At 44.9% G+C, this 16,157-nt stretch overlaps 1 protein-coding gene across 7 annotated transcripts in view; it reads right to left on the bottom strand.

The window, feature by feature from the left end:
• Ripor2 (RHO family interacting cell polarization regulator 2) overlaps window positions 1–16,157 on the bottom strand; it is a 225,438-nt gene that overhangs the window by 18,871 nt on the left and 190,410 nt on the right. For 4 of the 7 annotated variants that reach the window (XM_031359119.1, XM_031359122.1, XM_031359120.1 and 1 more), the window contains 4 exons: window positions 11,672–12,340; window positions 7,442–7,626; window positions 3,770–3,938; window positions 266–401 (listed from right to left, as the gene is read on the bottom strand). In XM_031359119.1, coding sequence (XP_031214979.1) covers window positions 266–401; window positions 3,770–3,938; window positions 7,442–7,626; window positions 11,672–12,340 — 1,159 coding nt within the window. Of the gene's footprint in view, window positions 1–265; window positions 402–3,769; window positions 3,939–7,441; window positions 7,627–7,709; window positions 8,906–11,671; window positions 12,341–16,157 lie in introns of those variants that run through there. The other 3 variants (XM_031359124.1, XM_031359125.1, XM_031359126.1) reach the window with 1 other exon arrangement.

Below are 16,157 nucleotides of genomic sequence, written 5' to 3'. Positions count from 1 at the left end.
AGTGCTGTGGAGGGGAGAGAGACAAGAGGATCCCTGGGGCTTCAGGCTAGTGAGAGGTCTTGTTTCAAAAACCAAGGTGGATGGCTCCTAAGGTGTGACGGCTGACCTTCGCACACACTGAACCATCCCCCAAAGTTCTGCATCAGACACGTGCTCAGAGCCAGACTGAGACTGGAGTGTACTCAGCTGCTTCACTGAGTTTCAGTGAGCATGCGTGGTCGGGCGTGCTTTGGTTCCCGGGATGGCCTGCAGGTGGCGGGCTTACCTTCAACCACAGAGGTGATGTTCCCGAGGTTCTCGTCACTCACTGCTGCCAGCTTCTGCATCACAAGGACCTGCCTCGACAGCTTCCCCAAGAGACTTCTTGCCACAAAGGGGGTTTTGCTAGAGAAGACGATTTGCTGACAAGACAAATAAAAGCCCTTTCAGTGATGTCGAGGGCAGTGGCCTTCCCCTCTGAGCTCTGCTGCACTATGAATCCCAGCCTGTCAGTGGTCCTCAATGACTGCCAGTTCAGGAAATAACACCTGTTTTTGTTACTTTCAATCTTTTTCACATATGTATATGTTCTGGAATTTTCTCAGTGAAAGAACTTCAAGTTATTGTGATTTTTTCACTTTCACTTTCTCTTTCTCTTTCTCTTTTCCTTCCTTCCTTCCTTCCTTCCTTCCTTCCTTCCTTCCTTCTTTCTTTCTTTCCTTCCTTCCTTCCTTCGTTCCTTCTATCCTTCCTTTTAAAAAACAGAGTCTGGTCTGAAACTATGTAGCTCTAGCTGTCCTCAAACTCACAATCCTCCTGCCTTAGTTTCCCAAATGCTGGAATTACTGGTATAAACTCCACGCTCAGCTCTGCCCTTCATTCTATGTAAACTTCAATCTCTTTGAAGATAACAGAGGGTATTTAGGCTGTGACCGTGTAGGTGAGCAGAAAAGGATTTGTTTTATGAATGCTTGGGTTTTTCACTACATGGTTTTATTTCCCTGCCTCCAAGCTGTAAATTATGAGCATATTATATGGTCATTCTTGTAGTCAGAGCTATCCCAGTGTAATCCAAGAGCACTGTTGGTATTTCTGGTGTCGCTCTGAGCCCTATACATGTGCTAGTTCATACATGTCTCACAGTGACCTGATGAGGTGAGTCCTATTAATGTCTCCATTTTGTTGACAGAAAACACTTTGTGACTGAGGCACACCCAAGGTAAGTAACTGGCCCAAGGCCACAGAAACAGGGACTTCACTTGTGTGCAGGGGGCAAGGAAAAGGAACTCTGAGATAGGAAAGGACCTAAGCAACTCATTGCTTGATGGCTCTGCTCCTTCTGTGCCCCTTGGGAACCTGCCCAGGTTGCCTGGTAGGCAGGGATGGCGGGCATGGCCCGTGGGTGATAATGACACTACCATGCCACGCTGTCTAGATCACTCAACTCAAAATAAATGGCATTCTCAAATTTCAAAGGCTAACAATTACCCAAGTGTGGTGGTGCACAACTAGAGTCCCAAAACTCAGGAAATAGAGGCAGGAAGATCAGGTCAAGGCCAGCCCCAGCTACACAGTTAAGTTCTAAACCAGCTTGGGCTGCAAAACAAAAACCAAAATGAAACAAAAGTCTAGCAATTACACACCAATGTCTTTCTTGTGAGCAGGCACAGTGGACACATACCTTACTTCAATGAGCTCACAGAATGCCTGTTTTTTTTAACTGCCTGCAATTATATATAGGAAACACCAGGATTGTAGAGTGATAGCAAGTGGGAAATGGGGTTTGTAATTCTCACTCCTTCAGCCTATATCTCTTTGTCCACAAAATTATACATAAAATTGCTTTTTCTTTCCTTTTTTAAATGCAGATCTGCTCCACAAGAGAGTTGGACTGTCCCTCACGGCTCTGCTAGAGAGGACCAGCACCCTGCCTGACTGACTTACCCACTTCATGGGAGACACCTCTCGTAGGTGTCACAAGAAAGCTCTTTACCTCTCAAAGGCTGGTTTGCCTAGCATCAGAGTCAGAGAAGATAATTATAGGCCTAAAAGACTGTTACTCAGGTGTCTGTAAGCAAAGAGTAGATGGAAGGAAACAAAAGTCCTTTCTTTCTTGACTTGACACAGGGTCTGACTCTGTAGCCCAGGCTGGCCTCAGACATGTAGAGAATCCTATCTCAACCTCCCAAGTGCTGGGACTGTAGGCAGGAGCACCACATCTGGATCCATTTGCTCAACAGGGAAAACTGCCTGTGTGAGGCTGCTCGAGGATGCTCTGGATATAGTGTAGACCCTCAACATCTCATCAAACAGGGTTCAGGTCTGCCTAGAGGCAAGGATTTTGACAGCCAGCCCATGTCCCACAGCTCATGATCACAGCACCTCCATGCCTCAGTTTCTCCATCAGGTAGTTCTTTCCTTTGAGGCAATGTCTTGCTATGTAGCCCAGGTTTTTCTTGACCTCTGGGTCCTCCTATGTCTATCTGCCCAGTGCTGGGATTATAGGCGTGTTCCAACTATGCTCAGAAAGCTATTTACTTGTTGGTGAAAATCATATTCTTCTATATTTCCTATAAATTTGTGACTAATGCAGCCCCTGGCTTTCCCTCTGTTCTCTCCTGCCTCCTGGTTTTTGGCTGGCACAGGGACATCCTTCCTGTTCTCACTGCAGCCTGTCTGAGTGGCTGATTCCTGCAAAGCTGTGATTACAATTGCTTCTGTGTTCCTTCCTGCTTCAAGGGGCACCCCAGCCATCAGCGAACAGATCACAGCGGGGAGAAGACAAGCAGCCAGGCAAGGAGGAAGCACCGAAATCCAGACCTATGGGAAAGTGCCCTGTTCAGGACCGCTGAAAGCTTTCCTGCTGAAAAAGGCCTTCAAAGCATTTGCTTCCAGACTGTAACACCTCAGGTGGTAAACAGCTTGCAATGGAGAATGAAAAGGAGGATTGACCCATGGTGTTCCTGTTCCAGTGTGAGCGCTGAGTGGTGAGGGGAGAATCTGAAGGAATGCTCCTTCCCACTGCTCATTAAAATTACTAGACCAAGCCAGCCTGCAACTCCAGCTCTTGGGAGATAGCAGCAGAAGGATCAAGAGTTCAAGACTAGCCTCAGTGGGTTTATACAGCTATGCAGTGGGTTTTGAGGAACAGCCTGGCTTGCATAAAACTCTGTTTTAAACAGAAAGAAACTTTCTCATTCACCATTTGGGGAACCATGACCTGTTTCTATAGTGCATTGCTCTTAGTGCAACATGTGGTGGGATGTGAACTAGACATCCCATAATATCTATTTAGTTAACACTGTTCTCCAATTCTGCCTATGCATGGCACCTTCGTCCTCCTTTGCTGAATCCCTCTCCTTTACTACCTGGTGCTTTGGACATGAGCAGAGAAGACACTCTGCCTGGTACCCACTCTAGTGTGCAGAGCTAGGTTTAACTTGAAATTGAAAACACAGGCTTAAGAAAGGGTGGATGTGGGCTGGTGAGATGACTCAGCAGTTAAGAGCACTGACTGCTCTCCCAGAGGTCCTGAGTTCAATTCCCAGCAACCACATGGTGGCTCACAACCATCTCATATAAAATATATAAATCTAAAAAAAAAAGAAAGAAAGAAAGAGAGAAATAAAGAAAGAGTGGATGTGTCCATCGAGTTCTTGACTTGATTCAAATCAAAACAGCCACATTCTCTTACTTCTGAACCCTCATTTCCTTGGCAAAGCTAAAACACACACTATGCACACCTTTCTGGCATGTAAGTGCCCCACCTCCCCTGCATCGCACATCCTACCTGAATGAGCTGGGTGCAGTATTGAAGATGTTTGACGATGGTGATGTCCAGGCTCTCATTTCCTGTGGTGAGTGGAAGCGGGCTTCCTGCCACACTGGTCCCTACGCCCGTGTCTTCAGTGAGAGCTTCGCTAAGGTGGCCCCTGGCTTCCGGGTGAACTGACCTGTAACTGAAAACAGGAAGGTAGGCGAAACATAAGCTCTTTTTCTTTGTGCACAGACCACAGGCCAAGTTTACGTGGTCCCCACTGAAATCAGTCCTTCCCTGGTTTGCTCTCAAGAGCAGAGATACCTTTCTAAAATAACTTATAAGCTAGGTTGCCAATTTGCCTAAGTATCAAGAGACCGGGCAAACAAAGGCCACTGTTTGCTTTCCCAGCACAATGAGCTCTTTGTGAAGTAGCTTCCCTGAGAATTCTTTGAACTATGCCCTCCTTCTGCACCTGCTTCACTTGCCCACCCAGTGGACAGGGGTTCTGCCAGCTTCCCTGGGACTCAACAGTCCTGTTTGTGGACTTCTATGAGTGATCCCATTGAAGAGTGATCTCGAAGGCCTTGCCATGGCCTCGTACCATGGAGCTGCCACTTTAAGACAAGGAAAAAAAAAGCTGTGGAGGGCTGCTGTGCTGTGACAGTGCTGTGAACTGTCACAGAAGGGGACAGCAGACGCCAGAAGGGGAGTCTGGCTGTGTAGCTCGTGGCTCTGTCCAGTTTCTCCTGCTCTCTTTAAACCCACTGTCACATTGTCTAAAGCATCACAGACAGTCACATTACAAAGTTTGCTATATTAACTAATTTTCTTTCTTCCTTTCTCTTTCTGAGATATGGCCCTGAGTTGCCTCGGCTTCCTGATTTCCTGTCACCACCTTCTGGGATTACAGGTGGATTTCACTATGGCCAGTTTATTCTTTTTTTCCAATGGCCATATATTTTGTTATATTTTATGGTTTCAAGTTTACAAACAAGTCTTATATTTATTTGGGTTATTTGATTATTGTATGACCTGGGTATATAGACTTTTCCTTTTTAAAAACGAACTTCTTTTCTTTCTTATCTTATTTTATTTATTTATTTATTTATTTATTTATTTATTTATTTATTTTATGACATGGTTTCCTTGGGTAGCTCTGGCTGTCCTGGAACTTGCACTGTAGACCAGGCTGGCCTCGACCCTCACATAAATCAGCCTGCCTCTGCCTTCTGAGTGACAGCAGTGTGTGCTAGCACCATCCAGTGAATTCCTTTCTTTTGAAATATAAACTTCACTATAAGATCCTTGTAAATTAAAATCATTATACACCCAAATTAACCAGATCTAAGGTCTATATACCTCAATGAAGTAGACTAGGAATCCTGATGCTGTGGGCTTTATACTTGCTTACTATTGGATGCACCTGCGCGCACCTATCCATTATCCAAACTGAAAAATCCATAAGCAAGTTACAACTACAAACACCTGCTGCTTTATCTGTTATAGCAAAGGATTGGAACCAAACTAGTTGTCCACCAGTAGATGAATGGGTAATAAAAATAGTATATATTATATGCATATTTCAGCCCTTAGGAAAGATATCATCTCAACATTTGTAGAAAAATGGATGGACTTAGACAATGAATATATAATACTAAGCAAGTTCACACAGTGTCAGGAAGAAAAGAGACTCATATGGTCTTCTTCATATGCAGAACCTAGCCAATAATATACACATAGATATAAAGAAATGTGCACATGAATACAGTATAGCATGCAGAGAGTAAAGAAGGAATGCTAAATGTTAGGAGATGAGGAAAGGCTGAGTGCAGGTGATAGACATGGCTTTGAAAGAGAACACAGAGCTAGGGGCTTTTCAAGTTCCCAAAGTGACGTTCTTGAATGCCATTGAAATAATCCGTCTTGATTGAAGGGATAAGAAACCACCACACGGTATATGTCTTTCCGATGTATTCAATGTTTACATTAAAAATATCATGATGTTCTAATATTCAAAGGGTAAAGTATTCCCCATTCAAGAAAAATAGTAAAAACAGAATTTAGGGGAAAATGAACTTTGTTTGCTTGTGTTTTGAGACAGGTTCTCTCTGTGTTCCCCCTGACTGTCCTGGAGCACCCTCTGTAGACTAAGTTGGCCTTGAACTCACTGAGATCTGCCTGCTTCTGCCTCCTGAGTGCTGGAATTAAAGGCATGTGCCACCACTGCATGGCTGTAACTTATTTTTATACTTTAGAATTACTTGGTATGCCTCTTCTATACATTAATTCTGCTGAAATAAAAAAAATACTTATTATCATTTTGTGTTTGTGAGAGAGGGGCACACATGCTGTGGTGTGCACCTGGAGGTCAGAGGACAACTCTATACAGTTGGATCTCTCCTTCCACATTTGGGTGCCAGGGATCCAATTTAGGCTGCCAAACATAGACTATATAAAAGAGGTGATATTTTACAGCAAAAGCTAACGAGTGTATGGAAAAATTTAAGAGAAGAAATATTTTGTGAATTCAGCCAAGCCAAAAAAAAAAAAATCTCAATATAGCATGCAGAACTAAACATTAAATATTACATTTTCTACATTTCATTTCTTTTTATTCTGTTTGCTCAAGGAATAAATTTTTGTTCTCATGTTTTTGTTTACACACACACACACACACACACACACACACACACACACACACACACGCCCACTTTAAACTTGTTCTTATTTTGGAAAAGGAACCCCTTCCAGCAACAATAACAGCCAAACCAGAACCAGTAGCACTTCACTGGTGGCTCTATAAGTTAGGACAGGCAAGTTTGCTGTAATTTGAAAACCTACACATGTCAATTCTGTTGTACCAATGGTAAAGCCAGAGGATTCATTCCTAGACAGTGGGCACTGGCCATCCAGCTTCTTTTGTTTCATTTGAAATCACAAAGTGGGCCCAGGATCTGGCTCTAAGATCGTTGGCTTGGCTGAAGGAGGACACCGTATGGAGAAGGTGACACATATTCTACCTGGAGGGACATAGATCAAATAGAGCGCCAAGCCTCCATCTTACACTGTAGGGAAACGTAAGCCTGGCTTTGGGATGTGCACCAATGATTCCAACCTCATGCAGAGATGAGTCGTAGTGAAAGAGGGATGGGTGCTGGGAAGACAGAGCTCAGCAAACTGAAGGCTTTGGAAGCACAGAGTGTACACAGCAGGGGCAGGGTGCCCAAGACTGGTGCCACCTGCAGTGTAGACCCTTCACCTCACACCACACATACCCGTGTACATGAATCACACAGATGCTTCTACGAAACGAAAGGGATTTGTGTTCCCTATGCAACCTCCAATCGGTCAGCGATAACTAGAAGCTGTACTTAACCATTAAAAGGAACTGCATATCAAGTCATCCTGCAGTTGTGCCCAACCTTTTGACATTTTTTGGCCCAATAGCGTCCCCTACAAAGTCCATGCTCAAGAACCATGCAATCTTGATACCAACAAAACCCACAAAGCATGCTGTAGCGTCTTAAGTAAGTTTATGATTTGGTGTTGGGCAGCACTCATGGCTGTCTTGGGCCACATGTGGTTGGTCAGCATGGGTTGTGCCCTCTTGCAGATGTGTACAGGGCTGCCCTGCCAGTAGCAAAGGGTGACTGCACCAGCTGTGACTGGGGAAACACCAGCACATGTTGTTTTCACACTTACCTACTCTTCTCTGTCTCAGTATCTGAAAACACGGAGTCCGCTCCTCCCCCAGCGTGGCAGACTTCATCACCATCCTCTTCCTCTTCATCAAAGTCAGAGGTGTTGAGGAAATCAAAGCTTTCTAAAGCACTCTCAACCGTCAGACTTAGGCTGGAAGACCTGCTGCGGCTGCCAGCCGGCTTGCACTGCAAAGGCAGAAGGTACCAAGGAGACCATCAACACACCAGGGGGAATGGCAGGACTCATGACACCAGTGGGAAACATGACACTTTCTTACAGTTTTCCAAGCCTTTATTTTTGGTTGGTATTTAGTCTTCATATTGAGACAAAGAAGTACAACCACAGAAACAATGGCACAACATTTGTGAATTGTTCTAACAGAATCCAGAAGGAAGGATGGAAGAAACAGGACTGGAAGTAAGTTGGTCCCTGGGGGTCACGGAGAGTCACTGGGTATCACTGGGGGTTTTGGCAGACTGGCAGATCTACTTCAGTTTGAAGTTACATTATTATAAAAACAGCTTTAATAAAAATGACACCCTGAAAGTCTTAGGAAACAGAAGTGACATGTTCCTTTGGTGTAGTGCTCACCACCAAATCAAACAGAATGAGCAAGCTGCGTACTATAGCACGTAGCAGCCCTGGGCACTCAGGAGGCTGAACTGATAGCTCCATTTGATCTCACAAATTCAAGACCAGTCTAGGGAATAGAATAAGACTCTAAAAGAATTTTTTTTTTTAAACCAACCCAGTAGACATATTTTAAAAGCCACCGAGTCACTGTTGACTGTTAACCAGATCCAGTGTCTGCTACCAAGTGACAAAGTACCATGCCTGGAGCTCTCTGTCTAAAGTATGCTGTAAAGAATTGACAAAAATGAATTCCAGAAAAGAAAACTGCTCAAATACCTGCCCTAGGCTGCCTAGGCAGGGAGCCCTATATCACCATGTTCCATCCAAGGGTGCTTTTTTTTTTATTATGAGGGGCAAATGAGTGACTTGGGCATGACGGGATAATAATCCTGATTCCCCTGGAGGTTTGCCTTGAAAGGAACCAGTCCCATCACCCCTCTGAGCAGGCCTTGGAACTATGGGGACGAGTTCCTTCTACAGCAGGTTGCAGGATATAAACAAGCACAGCAGCCTGCTACACCAGAGGCTTTGGCCTGGAGAAAGAGAAGCGGATCCACATAATTCAAGAGGATGTGAGGTGGGTAGAACAGGGCAAATCTTGCAAAGAAGACACTACATGTCCTCTGTCTGGCTAGCAGGATCCCCTTGCTGATTCTTAGCACAAGGTAGGAAGGGCCTTGCCGGGATCTGTCCCAGATACTTGGGGTGGCACAGAAGCACATGGGGAAATGTCTTTCAGTCTTTTAGATCACGGTTGTCTCATTCACCCTCTGTGATCTCCATCCGGGAGGCAGCATCATTGAGTCTCTGATCCTCAAGATGTTTAGCATCCTAGGGATGTGAAGGAGGAAGAAAAAGAGAGAGCTTTGTCTGGCGGAAGCCACTTGCCCCAGACCTACGCTCCCAATTGATGCTGTTGATCATCATCAGGGAGAAAAGAGAAACTGGTGTCCATTAGGCCTGTCTTTTGAGTCTCCTTTCTTTACTTTTTTAAAGAAATGATATCATTTATTTATTTATTTATTTATTTATTTATTTATTTATTGTATTTATATGAGTACACTTCAGAGACACCAGAAGAGGGCATCTGATCCCATTACAGATGGTTATGAGCCACCATGTGGTTGCTGGGAATTGAACTCAGAACCTCTGGAAGAGCAGTCAGTGCTCTTCACCATTGAGCCATCTCTCTATACCTTGAATCTCCTTTCTTAAGCCAGCCCTCTGTGTAACAAGATCTTGTACACAACTCAATGATGGCCTCAAACACTGGTCATAGCAAAAAGACAAGTGGTTGAGGATTTCATTAGGATGGTATTGGGACAATACTGGACAAGGGCAGGCTGAGCCAGAAAGGATTCTGAGACCACCAAGGTTTTATAAGATGGGTGGATGATGAGCTTAGAGTATCCTGATGGGCTGAGCTGCTAATCAGTACCTTAGACTGGGGGCTGTTGAACCCTTACCCCTCCTAACAAAGATTAAGCCCAACCACTGCTTTTCCTCAAGGGCACCTTCTTTAGAAGCATCAAGTGTGTGCTTCAGCTCTTTGAGAAGAACCCCCTTTGATAGACAGTGGGTCAATCATGCAGATGAGATGCACAACGGAGAGCCACCCTCGTGTCCTCCATGCTTGGGCTCTACGTGCACATTTTTGGGCTGTGTTCTACAGAGAGCAGATTCTAAGCACCCTTTCCTGCTTCTCAGACGTTCTTTCTAGAATGGAGCTCTAGTGAAGCCAGAGGACATAGGGTGTCAGAGGCCTAATTCATCATTTGCTCAGACACAAACCTTGTCTGGAGCTAGGTCAGTATGAGCAAATGGAAAGAAAGGAGATGGTCAGAAAGTCTTGAGAGTGTAGCTCCTGATGTCACAGCAAAGGCCACATAAAACCATCTTACGAAGGGACAAGGGGGCCTCTTATGGCCTGGCTCTCAACTTGCTAAAGGGAATATTCAAGCTTATTTATTCCTTGAGGAATTCTAAGTGACCAAAGAGTGAGCGCAGGGACCTAAAGGTCAGTGACCTCGTCGTCTTGTCTCCCCATGCTGCATTTAAGAAGAGTTTCTACCTGTACATCAGGTACAGACAGCTGCATTCTGATGTAGGTGTGATCACACCATCATTATGATATCCTCCTTGAGTGGGCATCACCTCTCCCTCCTGCCTTTATACCTAGACCCTATCTGACCACCAGGGACAGAGGAAACTGTCTTTGTCACAATTTCTTTTCTTTTCTTTTCTTTTTTTGGTTCCCTGACTTCTAGTACATGAGCAAAGGTGAATTGTTAATTGATTGCTTTGAGGTCTCAGTTTGCTGATTTAGGTCAAATTCACGAGAAACTACCCTTAGCTGATGGCTCCTCACCTTGGGGCTAACTTCCCCAGTTTCCCTGGTACCCACAGAAAGATCCTAACCAGTAGCATCTTTGAAACCACGATGAACAAACACCAGCATTTCACATTTAGACTTCATATGCGTGTGGAGATAGTGGGGGATATGTGTGTACAAGTTCATGAAGAAATGCATGCATGCGGTATACCTGTGGGTGGGTGTGCACACACACTCGTGCACGCAAACACGTGCGTAAGTAAGGCAGAGGTCAACCTCTAGTGTTGCTTTTTTGAGGTTCCATCTTGTTTTGAGTCAGAGTCTTTGGCATGGAACTCACTGAGTAGACCGGATTGGCTGGCTGGCTGGCAAACTACAGGAGTCCACCTGCTGCTGGGGTGGCTGGCATTTCAAGCCATGCCTGGTTTTTTCTATGTGGGTTCTGGAGGCTGAACTCGGGTCCTCCTGGTTTCATGGTAAACTCTTCCCTGTGGGGGTGGGGGCCACACTGATCCAAGGTTTTCCTTGAGGCCCTGATGCATGGAGAAGGAATATAGTTCCTTGTCTAAAACCAGGAAATGCTTGGCAAGGCCAGTAATGGCCTGCGCCCTGGGGGAGCTGGAGTTTCAGATTCCGAGAATCCAGCGCTTCCCTACTAAAGGATTATGGGTATAGGTCCTAAGGCTGCTGCCTGTGTGTTCAGCTTGTGACTCACTTGAGATATCCTGTGTTCCCTTCACGCAACATTGCTTGGTTAGCTTCCTGCTGACTGCCTCATTGTATTAGAATTTTCTGCTAACTCTGTCCCATTTTTTTTTTCACTGAAAATTGTATATGACATGCTGTACTTCTTAAAAAATTTACTTGGCATAAGACATAGCTTGTACAAGACCTCTCGACCTCAGCTTTACCTACCTTTTTTTATCTTACCATCCTCCAGGTCCTTCCTCTCAGGAACCTGTCACTAAAGGATGACTAATGGTCCAGATCGCTAGGCCATTGAGCCATCTCCCTGTTCCTAGATCTATCTATTTCTTAGCGTTTATAAACCAATTCCCCATCCATTTAACTAAGCTGACTTATTGTCAGAAAAATAAAAATTGATAGATTTAACTGGAATTAAAAAAAATTCCCTCCACTCATGTAGCAGGTACACACTGGCCTTGTGACAGGACAAGATTTGTTATCTTAAATGCAACGTTGCCTTAGGATGCATTTTTCCAAACCAACTCAGAATTTTTTTTTTTCCTCAGAAAGGTACTTACTTTGAGAACATCATCCAAGTGTGTGACTTCTTGGTTCAGATCCTGGAACTCTTTGTACTGTTCCTTGTGTGGATCTAATGCGAGGAAGAGTCCATTGAAGGCGTCTTCTAGGCTGCCATCGAGAAAGGACCGGCCAGCCTCAGACTCGCTACCAACAGAGCCTTCGAAGAAAAGCTTGTCGGTAGCGACGGGCCCCTCAGCCGAGGTAAGCCTCTTCACTAGCTGCTTTGTGATGTTTCCTTCAAAAGTGTCCAGCTCCACGGGCTTGAGCTCAGAGGCCTCATCCGATTCCTGCAGGAGAGCCTCGGCAACACCATTCTCCAGAAAAAGGCTCTCAGAACCGGACCTCGCAGCCACCCCGGGCTTCCTGGGCTCTACCGGATCACTCTTTGGGTGGGACTTTGGCTCCTGGTCCTCACCCAAGGAATTCCTGGAAGAGGCAGAACTGCTGTCCTCGGTGCCCTCGTTTTGTGAGGACTGGCTGCTGTGGGTAAGCTCGGCCGGGGTGATGGTGATCTCTGGATGGGCGGAGTGTGAACTGGAGGGAGAAGTGGCTGAGCTGGAGGTGAAGACACAGTCGCCATCCTGCAAGTCGCTGAAGCTGAGGGACAGTGGCCTTTTCTCCTCTGCAGCCTTTCCACTCTCAAAGATGTCATCTGGCAGATTTGACTGCGGAGAAAGATAGGACATGATACGTTTGGTGTGGTTCATCTCCAGGCAAGAGGGGAGGCAAGTAAGATGAAAACGCCTTAGTGTTACCAATTTATTTGATACGGATGTGTATGCTGGCAAAGGGAAAACAAGCCATTAAAAAATGGTTTCCATTGTTGGATCTAGGTGAAAGGTCACGGTGCTATTCTTAGGTTTGACATTTTTTTTTTCCCATGCACTTTAAGGATGAGTGGGACGTTGCTTGTTTTTATGGATTCCAGGATCTCACAGTACTTGACAGCCATCATTATGGATAGCACTACCCATCCTTTTCTTTATTATTACTTGTATGTGTGTACAGTGTGTGCGTGTGTATCTTAAAAGACTCTGCAACCCCATGTTCTTTTGCTTCAAGGATGAGATACTTATTTGGCTTCAGTTCTCAACAATTATCTTTTGAAAAATATCTACTGACAAAATTTGAACTTTTGAAGTTCATTTGTTTAGCTTCCATAGAAATACAAGAAAGACACTGACGGGTGGGACATCTGTCCCATAGAAGGCAAGCCCCGGGGAAGGGGAGGGTGAGGGTGAGGGTGAGGGTGAGGGGGAAGGGTGGTGCCTAAGTCTCTGGAAATGCAGTTCTCTGTGGAGTAAGCCCTGCTTCAGGTTGCCTTTGTGCTTCAGGAAGCTCTGAAGAGAGACAATCAGGCAACTGAACTGGGGTGATAGCTTAATGGGTAGACGGTCTGCTTGGCAAGTGTGAGCCCCTGGGTTTAACGCTCACACAGGAAGAGATTTCCAGATAATTAAGACCACCGGCTTGCTGTCATGAGCACAGCAAATTCAAAGTGAGCACCTTTGCACTGTCTTTCCTCAGGCCGGTGTGTCTAAACTTTTGATACCATGGTATGTCATTGTCATCTACAAGCTTTACAAAATTCATGTCAGGAATGCCACAGCTGAGTCTTTAAAATTGAAAAAAAAAAAAAAAAAGAAAAGAAAAATCTGATGGTGTCTTAACTAAATTCACAGTTTCATGTTGTGTTGTATTCATAAGTATGTTGCCTATAGACAAGGTTTTCTAAATATTTGAAATTAGCCTCTTAGAAATTGTTTTTTTTTTCTTCATATATTCCAGGTTGAAATCACAAGTTTTATTTTATTGTATTTTGTTTGTGTCTGTATGGATGAGGATGAACATGGGTGTGGAGGTCAGAGGACAACCCTGGGTGCTGGCCCCCATCTTCTACTTTGTTTGAAATAAAGTCTCTAGTTCACCCCTGAGCATGGCAGGATAGCTGGCGGGCGAGCTTCTCACAATTCTCCCATCTCCATCCCCCTCCTCCATCTCACTACAGAAACATTGGGATTACAAACATGTGCGCCACCATATCCAGCTTTCTGAGTTCTAGATATCTAAATTCAGTTCTTCATACTTGCATGACAAATGCTGTATGTGTACATACTCGCGCACATGTGCACGCACACGCCTGCCTGCCTGCCTGCCTGCCTGTCTGTGTTTGTGTGTATGCTAAGGTATTGGGGGGCTGGGGGGAGGTTAAGGGACATCAATGACTGACCTAAGGTTGCCAGGCTTGTGCTGGAAGCACTTTTACCTACTGAGCCACCTCATTGGTCCTCCATATTGGGCTTTTGAAGACCAGCCATTCCTCTGTATCCATTGATTCTAATCATTGTAGATGGGAAATACTTGAAACATGTACAGACTTTTTCCTTGCCATTATCCACTATGGCAGAGTAACCATTTCCCCATCAGTTACACTGTATTAGGATTCATACATTAGCTCATAAGGAGATGATTAAGTACAGGGGATGTGGGGTATACATAGGGTCCATTCGATCATTGTGCCATTTGATGTAAGGGGCTTTTAGCCTCTGGGGATTTGAGTATCTGATTGGGTCAATTCCCTGTAGACACTCAAGGATATGTGGTAAGTGCTAAGCTAATGCCTGTTTTGATTATATATAAAAAATCAAGAGTTTCCATAACCATGGTAGAAATGATCCCAGTGAACAATTCCTAAGGACAGAGGCTGCCTTCCTCCCGCTGAGCTCTTAGAGGCTACAGGCTCCTGGACACTTCCTCCTCCTCCTCTCTGGTCTGAGTTCCTCCCTCAACTTTCACATTCTGTTATATCCTTACACTCCTAGTAAAGATAAAAGGGAAAGTCTGGGGAACTGATGCTCGAAGGATCAGAGTCCTAACTGCTGGGCCATCTCGGAAACCCCCTTAGGCCCTTGACTGAAGGCTCATGTTCTCCAGCAGGGCCTGTGCAGCCTTGCCTGAACTTCTGTACACACCTCTTGGCTGCATCGGGGTGGAGCTGCTGGTGGTCCAGAGGGCTGTCTGGGTGGCCAGAGTCAATTTGCACTTAAGTGACAAATACTGACTTGGACTAAGTTCAGATGCCCCGCTCACAGGGCCTTATGGCTTAGGAAGCAGACACACCCGCCAACAGGCACCCCACAAGAAGGAAGCCAAAGTGGAGCAGTATGGCCTTAGGATTCTAAAAGTGGCAGGGAGATTTACATACAGCCAAACTTTCCTACAGAGTTGTGTGTGTGCAAATTTACCTGGCTACAGGATGGTCTTGCAAACTACCCATACTGGAAGAAAATTCTCTAGCCTGTGTAACTGCAAAACCATTCCACTTGCTTCCCAAGATTGCTTACCTCCTTTTTCTCAAAACAGTTCAGCTTTTATGGTGCCAATCACAGAGATGTAACCCCTCTTAAAGCTTAAATTATAGAGTCACAGTCTCACAACACCTTGCATGTTGGTCTTCAGGTATCATAACCTTCAAAGATATAGGCATAGGATTTCTTCTTAGCCCAGGACTAGATTGATTTTACCTTGGTTCACAAAAGATGTATTTGGAAGTGTGTCATGAGATCAAGGTCCTAGCAAGTGAAACGATGGTTCTAGAACCCAGCCATGGAGATTGGTGAGGCAGAGGACAGGAGAAAGAGACATATATGAGTTCTGAAAAGAATGTGGGACATTTGCAGAGCCGTGGAACATACAGACAGGGTGGAGTGGAAAGGGAGGAATGGGTCTGGTGCAATGGGCTTTGAGCAGATGGGAATGGCTACCCTGAGGTCATTTGTGTTTTCCCAAACTCTGTAGGAAGATATCCAGTGTTTTGTTTTCTAATTTTGCTTACATTATGCTGTTCAACTTCTACTGATTCTCCTATGATGGCTGATCTTCATTGTTAACTTGAATAAATCAGAATCCCCAAGGAAAGCTATGCCTATGAGGGCGTTGGCAGGGAGGTTTAATTGACGTGAGAAGATGGACCCTGAATGGGGCGGCAGTATTCCATGGGACAGGGCCTCCGAATGAATAAAAGGAGCGAGTGAATTGAGCGCCAGCATTCATCTGTTTCTTGACTGCTAATACACGGTGATCAGCTGTGTCAGATGCTTGCCGCCATGCCTTCCCCGATGTGGCCTCCTTAAATTGTGGGCCCAAATAAACTCTGCCTTAAGTTGGTTCTTGTCAGGTATTTCGTTACAAGTGGCAAGTAACGTCAACATTCCTGTAGCCCTCCAAGGTACACCACGTGAGCATGAATAGCCATCAAATCCACAAATGGTTGCTTGTATAAGTGTGTATCAGACTATTGGGTTTTGGTATGATTTTTATTTTTACACATTTTCCCATACACTCTTCCTATTTTCCTCAGGAACTCCATGAGTGTTTATGTTGTCCTTTTTACCTTCATGAATAACATACAATTATTGTTGTTATTACTGTGTTAGCCAGAAGTCCTTTACTCTCCTTTCAAGATAATTAAAGGTGGCATTT

Source organism: Mastomys coucha, unplaced genomic scaffold (assembly GCF_008632895.1).
Source record: "Mastomys coucha isolate ucsf_1 unplaced genomic scaffold, UCSF_Mcou_1 pScaffold7, whole genome shotgun sequence".
Taxonomy (NCBI): Eukaryota; Metazoa; Chordata; class Mammalia; order Rodentia; family Muridae; genus Mastomys; species Mastomys coucha.
The sequence above is the reverse complement of the archived record's forward strand: the minus strand, read 5'-3'. Positions and strand labels throughout refer to the sequence as shown.